Source organism: Triticum aestivum, chromosome 1D (genome assembly GCF_018294505.1).
Source record: "Triticum aestivum cultivar Chinese Spring chromosome 1D, IWGSC CS RefSeq v2.1, whole genome shotgun sequence".
NCBI lineage: Eukaryota > Viridiplantae > Streptophyta > Magnoliopsida > Poales > Poaceae > Triticum > Triticum aestivum.
In genome coordinates, this window is record NC_057796.1 from 401,954,267 (window position 1) to 401,962,231 (window position 7,965).

Sequence of the window (7,965 nt, forward strand, 5' to 3'; positions counted from 1 at the left end):
ACTATCCTTGCATTCCTTGCATGGGTTAGGGAATAGGAGCTGCCATGCATCATACAGGAAACACGTGGTGAGTCCACAAATATTGTGTATCTGTCGCTAAACATCTGATTACCTACGCGGGCTCATAGCGGCCCGTCCCATTAATCACACTACACGGGCTAGCAAGCCAGCCATTTTGGGAAGGTTCCAAAAGCTTCCTTGCAGGTTTTGGAAGCTTTTGGGTTGGTTTTATTTTCTTTTTTCGGGGTTTTCAGTTTTATGCTCCCTTTGACCCATATTAATTGTCGCTTATTTAGTACGAAGTTGTACTCCTTCCGTCCCAAAATAACTATTTTAAGCTTAGTATAACTTTGTACTAAAAGTTGAGATACTTATTTTGGGACGGAGGGAGTACTAAATTAGCGACAGTTAGTATGGATGGATTAGGGGGAATATTTTGTTATTATTATTCTGCTTCTCATTTTCTTTGTTTTGAAAATTTTACACATTTGAAAAAATTGGTTGAAATTTTGAAAATTGCTCATGTTTCCCAAAAAATTCGCACTTTTAAAAAAGTTCTTGAAATTTTAAAAAATGACCTCATTTGGAAAAATATGTTCGAAATTTTGATACTTGTTCATAGTTTCAAGAGAATTTTAATTTTAAAACTAATCATATTTTCCAAAAATTCAGTTCACATTTTCAAATTTTGTTTGTTTTTGAATTCGTGATTTTTTCAAATTTCATGAACATATTTTTGATCCATGATTTTTTGTTGAAGTTTTTCTGAATCTTACAAACATATTGTGATTTCATTAAAGTTTTTTCTGAATCTTACAAACATATTGTGATTTCATGAACTTTAAAAAAAAGTTATGAACTTTTTTCGAATTCACGATCACTTTTTTTTCAAATTCGCGGACATTTTTTGTATTAGTGTATTTTGGGGAATTCACAAGATTTTATTTACTCCCTTCGTTCCATAATACTTGTAGAAACTTTTTACAACTTAACATTTTTTGGTTTTTTTTGTGCCGTGAAAAGAAATACCAGACCAAACTAAAATTAAAAAAAAAATCTCAAATGGGCTCACACCAGCCAGCCGCTGGACTTGCCCGCCTGCCTGTGCGGCAAAACACGGCTCGGAAAGCGGCGCTGTTCGCTGCCGTTCTCCCACTCTCGCCTGGCCTGACCTGACCTGACCTTATCCACCGCCCCGACGCGACGACTGGCCGCGAGCGACGCAGCCGCATACAGCGCGCGTGAGCCCCCCTTCCCCTCTCCCCACCACCCCGCCCCTGTTCCCCGGAAGCGCGCGAGCTGCCGCCGGAATCAGCAGCCCGCGAAGATGGTGGCCGCCTTCGCCGTCACTCCTTCGTCCTCCATGTGCGTAGCCCCAAATCAAATCAAGTCAAGCTCCCCTCCCTACCTGTTTCTTGCTGATTTTCTTCCTTTTCTTCGCAGATGCGGCGTCTGCATCCCGACGGCGTGCCGTCCGGAGGCGCGGGGCGTAGTGCCGGCGCCGAGGTTCTTCCACAGCCAGAACCAAGGTACATACACTTTTGTTTCCCTTCCACATAGTTACAATACATTGCAGCGGGCACTCGCGGGCTATGCAAACTTAAGTGTAAAAGATGAGTCAATGTTAGGCCAACAAGGACCTGAGTCAAGCCGGCGATACGCTGAAATAGATCAGGAATGGTCCTTTCTTTGTTGGCCCATAACATATATCGAACTGGTGTGGTGGTTAATGTGGAAACTTCACCGCGAATAGCTTCTAGCAATGCTGAATTGCCGATACTAAACTTTCCTCTTTCTTGTTAATGTTTTTTCTTCTTCTGCATATTTCCTGTCAATGTTTGGAAGACGCCATCAGTCTATCTCTCATGTTGCTGTACCCATCCCCAAATGCGGGCTATGCTATTTGCACATCTTGTGGGTAAAGTGGCTCCGTGGATTAGCGCTTAAAAATCATCATCGTACTTGCTAGGAGGCCACTGATTGCACCGTCTCTTAAAATGTTTTAATGTCCAATGAACTTGCAGGCCTTTGTTATATTGTCATCTTCTAGTTGCTGGCAGGCCATTGTTCGTCATGTGTTCTGTCACCCCTATTGACCTGTTCATGAAGCATAAATGTTTATTTGCTGAACTAATAAGTACTTGCGAAGCTAATCATGTTTTGATTGCAGCGAACAGACGGTCTGCAACAGCTTGGTCCTTGAAGGCCGGCCTATGGGACTCTCTCAAATCTGGGTAAAGTACATTATTTACCCTTTTAAAAATTTGGGTTATGTTTATGTTTAAAAAATATCTAATACTATAACATCTATGTACTATTGTAAAAAAACATTATTTCCAGAGCTTCCCACCTTGATGAAAAGGGTTAAACCATTAAACAAGTGCGGGTTTCCCACATTATCATGGCTGGGACAAAAGGAGGCGAGGATAAAGATTCAGTGACATCTAAGAATTTACATGTTAATCATGAGAACAAACATTGCTATAGTGGGACCCAATCATGGTGGCAGGAAAATGATCCTGCTAAAATTCGAATCTTCTTTTTTCCAGAGCAAGCAGCAGGAGCTCCACCTCTCCATAAAGTAGAAAAACCAGCCGAAAACTGATACAGTGGACTCAACCAGCCTAGCACACTAGGCCCAGAGCTCACACACATCACAGCAAACGCAACACCTGAACACCCACAAACCAATGGACATCTGAGCACGGCCAGAAGAGCACACCATACTGCAACTCTACTGAAAACGTGCTCGCTGCACCACAGAAACCCTATGCCCCTGTTGGGTATGCTAGATCCAGTGTGACTGCCCCAACGAAGAGAGCACGGGATTCCACCCGGGCTTGACAGAAGCATGATAGAACCCCAAATAAAGTGTTGAGGAAAGAAACTCTAACTAGCTATGGACAGGGGTGCGTGGAAGCTTGCTATCCATGTGCCAGAGCCATGAGTTGGTCGCGACATCTTATGGGTTTCACCTCTAGCCTACCCCAACTTGTTTGGGACTAAAGGCCTTGTTGTTGTTGTTGTTGTTAACAAGGGAGTCTCAAAATATTATACTGAGCACCAAGCCTGAAAACTCACAATCTTTCTTGCATGTTACATATCTTTAGAGTATTATCCAATAGTTGCATATCATGCTTCTGAATTTTGTACCTTATGGGGAAAAAACCCAATGCTTTTGCTTCACAGGTTTTTAAAAACTAGCAATAGTACAGAGACAGTAGAGCCACTATCCACAGCACTTGAAGAAGAAGAAATTGTACCTGAGGAATTAGTGCTCCTAGAAAGGACACTACCTGATGGTAGCACAGAACAGATCTTATTTTCTTCAGCTGGTGATATTGATGTATATGATCTCCAGGCCTTATGTGACAAGGTGATCTTTCTTCAAAGCACTTTGATGTTTCGTCCTGCAGTGTTAATGATTTTATCCTACAACAAATCTTTAGTTTTGTAATGTTCATCTCATAGGTAGGATGGCCACGCAGACCTCTGACAAAAATAGCGGCATCCTTAAGAAACAGCTACTTGGTCGCCACACTACATTCAATAACTAGGTCTTCGGAAACAGGTACTTGCATTGTTTAATTGTTACCGGATCTTGTGTGATCCGTGCGAATAAGTTAAACCAGTTTCCTAATCTAAAGATTATTTGCAGAAATTCATTTTTCTAGCTGACGAACATCTTAGTATAGAAGTTGTTTGACAGAGGGAGAAGAGAGGAAGCAACTGATTGGTATGGCGCGGGCAACTTCAGACCATGCGTTCAATGCTACAATCTGGGACGTCCTTGTCGATCCTTCCTATCAGGTGAATTAGCGTAGACTTTTCTGCTTTGTGTTCGAGTCCTCCTTTACTAGCTGTTGTATCAAAGATTCATTTGTAGTGGCTTAGAACTTAATCATTCCAGGGTCAAGGTCTTGGTAAAACACTCATGGAGAAAGTGATCCGCACTCTGCTCCAGAGGGACATCAGCAACATCACACTCTTTGCAGACAGTAAAGGTACAGAATCCGACCCCCACACAACACACAGGAACTTCTTCTGTCAAAAGCATACAAGATTTGCAGGTCCTGTTTAATCCAAGTAGAATTGCTAGATAGAACTGTATTCCTGGGTATACACACATTCTGCAGCGCATCAATAGCATTTTGCTCGGGCGACGTAGCGGGGAAAGTGGATGTTTTGTTCATAGCTGGATGCAGATAATGCGGCACAGTAGTATATACTGTTTCATCAGGCTGCTAACGAATCATTGTTCGCGGTCCTTGATTCCTCTTGATTAATTGCAGTGGTGGACTTCTACAAGAACATGGGGTTCGAAGCCGACCCCCAGGGCATCAAGGGCATGTTCTGGTACCCCAGAGTTTAGCACCGGTGGCGGCCCGGGCACCCGTCTCGTTTCCGCAAGAGCGACGTCCTACGACCGGCACAGTTTGCTCCAGTGCAGAAGAATATTGCCAGGAGCTGAGCTGTGTATAACAGTGACTCAAGGGGTCGATGGCTTGATACGATTTGCAACATCTGGTGCGACCTGCTGTCCCAAGTCGTGTTGGTCTGTATTGTAACAGCTAGGAAAGTAAAGTATCGCTGTTTTCGTACTGCGAAGGAGACGGCCACACCGAACATTGTTATACCGTGGAAGTCAAGAAATTGCTCTTCCAATCAACATGTCCTGGTCCACATCGCGTCGCCGTTCACTCGGTCGGTCCGGCAATCAGTCGGCCTCTCGACTGTTCTTCTCACTAACGTGTGAGATTTTTCGAGCAGCGTCTGTATTCTTTAATGTATGCATATGGGATCGTCTCGTTTCATGTTGGCCATCGTCATCCACTGAAGCTGGAGAGCTGGGTCGTGCCGTGGAAGCTTTTCATCTAGCTGGCCGACAAGCCAAGCCACTCAATGCAGCTGGTGTCACCGGCGGCCAACCTGTGCCGTCAACGACAAGCCTCCGCCGCTGCTCGCACGCGGTCAGCGCGCGTGCGTTCTTGACCGGATCTTGTGGCTATCCGTTTCGCCCATCCTGCACCGATCCTCCATTGCACACGAAGAGTACTCCAACCGATATGATCCGTGGTTGTCTGCACGTTTCAGCCTCCAACCGATCCGAATAAATGGGATGGGAGCTTGTTTTTCTATGCACTGCCGTCAGTCAAGTACGTACGTTGTCTTGCTCGGGAATCCTGCCATGGCGTGCGGGCTACACACAGTGTGCGCCCTCCACGACAGTGATATCATATCACGCAGCTGGAATGGAAGATCGACCGGGTGCGTGAATCGTGATAGGTTAGCCTGACAAACCCCGACCATCCAGAAGAGGTGATTATTATTATCACACGCTCTTTATTTTTTGGCGAGAAATTGTTATCACACGCTCTTACCAGTGACTCGCAACGACTGATCAATCGGACGGTTTTTCCTTCCGATTCCCAGCGCCAAGCCCGCGAGCTGATGAAATGATCGAGGATATGATGTTTCTTGGCGGTTTGCAGGTCCGTCGTCTGGGGCCGGGAAGTCTGGCCACAATTAGAATCTCGCACAAGGTGATGGACCCACCGATGATAGTCTCGTTCAGGGAGGTGTGTGCGCGTCAGTGTGTCGCCGCGTTACCGCGTTACCAGTGGGAACGCTGCCACCGTTGTCTAAAGCCCATGCATGAGCATGCTTCCACTTGAACCTTGATCTTGCTTTCTCGGTGCGCGGTTACATATAAGTATATATGTAGCCACCTATATTCGCCACTCACCATCACAGGCTATGTATAGATTTGTTTACGGCATCGATGTGTCCACTCTACTACTCTCATTCTCTACTGATCCCCAAGGCCTAGAACTGTAGACTTATTTCGTCTTCCTACTGTATTCAAGTTAGATGAGCTCTGTTGTGGTTACGCAGATCACCCTCTCAAAACTTATGTCTTATGTTATTTGATGCAAAGGTGCAACGATTCCCAACTTGATTAAGAAAAGCTGCTATCAAGTAGCAAAAGGTTCACATATTCAAATCTGCTTAGCTTAATGAGGCTATCGGAATCAATTTGTACCAACTTGAGTAGCTTTCAAGTCTCGTGGACTCAACAAAGGGACAAAAGGAAGAAGAGAAGAAGATCAGGGCTTCCAGCTTTCCAGCAGCCCGTGTTGTTGTTGATCCTTTTTTCCAAACTTAGTCATGTATCACGCGTCACTAATAAAGGTGAAAAAACCCTTCTCTAGCTAGATCTCTCTGGACTGTTAAATTGGATTAGATCAAGCTGGGGGTAAATATCCCAAAAGCACACGGCCAACATGCATGCACTAGCCAGTAGCCACACATTTTGACCACAGCAACGGTAAGTATGTATATCTACTAGCACAATCTTAATCAAGCTGAGCCGTTTCACTTTCACCACTGTCGTCCGATCTACGCTCCACTAATGATGGAGACCACTTTGACTTTGATGCCCATCAGCTAGCATGCGTGCATGCCTCTCTGTCGATCCACCTCTAGTTGTTGCTCCACGAAATCTAAGGCCGCCGTCATTCTTTTGTCTCAAAAGGTCCATATATCCTAATTAATCTTTGTACAAATCGGGGTGCCCCATAGGCGCACGGAATGCATCACTACTGCAGAATGGGGCTAAGAAAACACATCTACTGCACACCCTTGGACCGAACTATGTGCGATGCAAACATCATAAACGGTAGAAAAATAAACTCATGTGCCGGAAAATGAAACGTGTGGGCCCAACCATAACATGATTTTGTGATGCAAACTGTGTGTGATAATGGGCACACATTAAGGTACAATGTTGTGTGTGTGATATGTCATCATAACGCACACAATTGATATTTCTAAATCGTGTGCATTGATGGGCAAACACTACCAAAACGAGTTGTGAGCGATGCCTTGGAGGGATGGGGACCCCCTGAAGTGGCCTATGCTGCCATTGAGTCACTAACACATGGCTCCCACCAAGCATGGGGGACCACATATCAATAACCGAAAGGCAGGGATTGCTACATCAGAGGATCCATGTCCGCCTTGGAGCATCGCACATGTTACGCAACATATTCATTGTTGAATTATAGATGGACTTTGACATATATTGACAATATTCTTGGTTAATCTCTAAGACGTACAGTGCTTCTTTAGTTTAATTAAGATTAACACTGTGAGAGTCTCTTTCACTGTTTTATGCTAAAAAAATCTCTAAGGCCCATGTAGGTGTATGGTAAGTAGGTGGAAAATTTAGTACCATACTGCTAGTGGAAGAAAAGTTGGACCTCTTTATAAGAGCTGCTCTACCACATGCCATTGGGAGCTTGAGAAGAGAAGAGGTACAAGTGCGCTCCTCCTTCGCCGCCCGCCTCGCCTCGCCACGATGCGCGCGCGCCGCTGGTTGCGGGAATGAGCCGAGACGAGCTCACACCTAACAGAAGTGCCACTGTCCAAGGCGTTGGTGTTGGGGAACGTAGCATGCAATTTCAAAAAATTTCCTACGATCACGCAAGATCTATCTAGGAGATGCATAGCAATGAGAGGGGGAGAGTGTGTCCACGTACCCTCGTAGACCGAAAGCGGAAGCGTTAGTTTAACGCGGTTGATGTAGTCGAACGTCTTCACGATCCAACCGATCAAGTACCGAACGTACGGCACCTCCGAGTTCAGCACACGTTCAGCTCGATGACGTCCCTCGAACTCTTGATCCAGCAGAGGGTCGAGGGAGAGTTTCGTCAGCACGGCGGTGTGGTGACGGTGATGGTGATGTGATCCGCGCAGGGCTTCGCCTAAGCACTACGACGCTATGACCGGAGGAGTAAACCGTGAAGGGGGCACCGCACACGGCTAAGAGAACAATTGATGTCCTTTGGGGTGCCCCCTTGCCCCCGTATATAAAGGAGGAGAGGGAGGAGGCCGGCCAAGGGGCGCGCCAAGTGGGGAGGAAACCGACTTGGACTCCATGTCCAATTCGGCCTCCCCCTTCTT

General features: G+C 45.6%; 1 protein-coding gene across 1 annotated transcript; it reads left to right on the forward strand.

The window, feature by feature from the left end:
• Nucleotides 1–1,135: 1,135 nt before the first annotated feature.
• LOC123182379 (serotonin N-acetyltransferase 1, chloroplastic) lies at nt 1,136–4,669 on the forward strand. The gene is made up of 8 exons (XM_044594922.1): nt 1,136–1,365; nt 1,444–1,529; nt 2,171–2,234; nt 3,190–3,376; nt 3,472–3,571; nt 3,710–3,810; nt 3,911–4,004; nt 4,293–4,669. The coding sequence occupies exons 1-8, from the start codon at nt 1,328–1,330 to the stop codon at nt 4,370–4,372; spliced, it is 750 nt and encodes a 249-aa protein (XP_044450857.1). The 5' UTR covers nt 1,136–1,327; the 3' UTR covers nt 4,373–4,669.
• Nucleotides 4,670–7,965: the final 3,296 nt, after the last annotated feature.

Bases quoted from the DNA above. Each gene is read 5' to 3' on its own strand.
- LOC123182379 (XM_044594922.1), top strand. From the start codon at position 1,328: ATGGTGGCCGCCTTCGCCGTCACTCCTTCGTCCTCCAT. The intron at 1,530-2,170 runs GTACATACACTT...TTTTGATTGCAG, and splicing joins CTTCCACAGCCAGAACCAAG to CGAACAGACGGTCTGCAACA. The intron at 3,572-3,709 runs GTACTTGCATTG...GTTGTTTGACAG, and splicing joins AACTAGGTCTTCGGAAACAG to AGGGAGAAGAGAGGAAGCAA.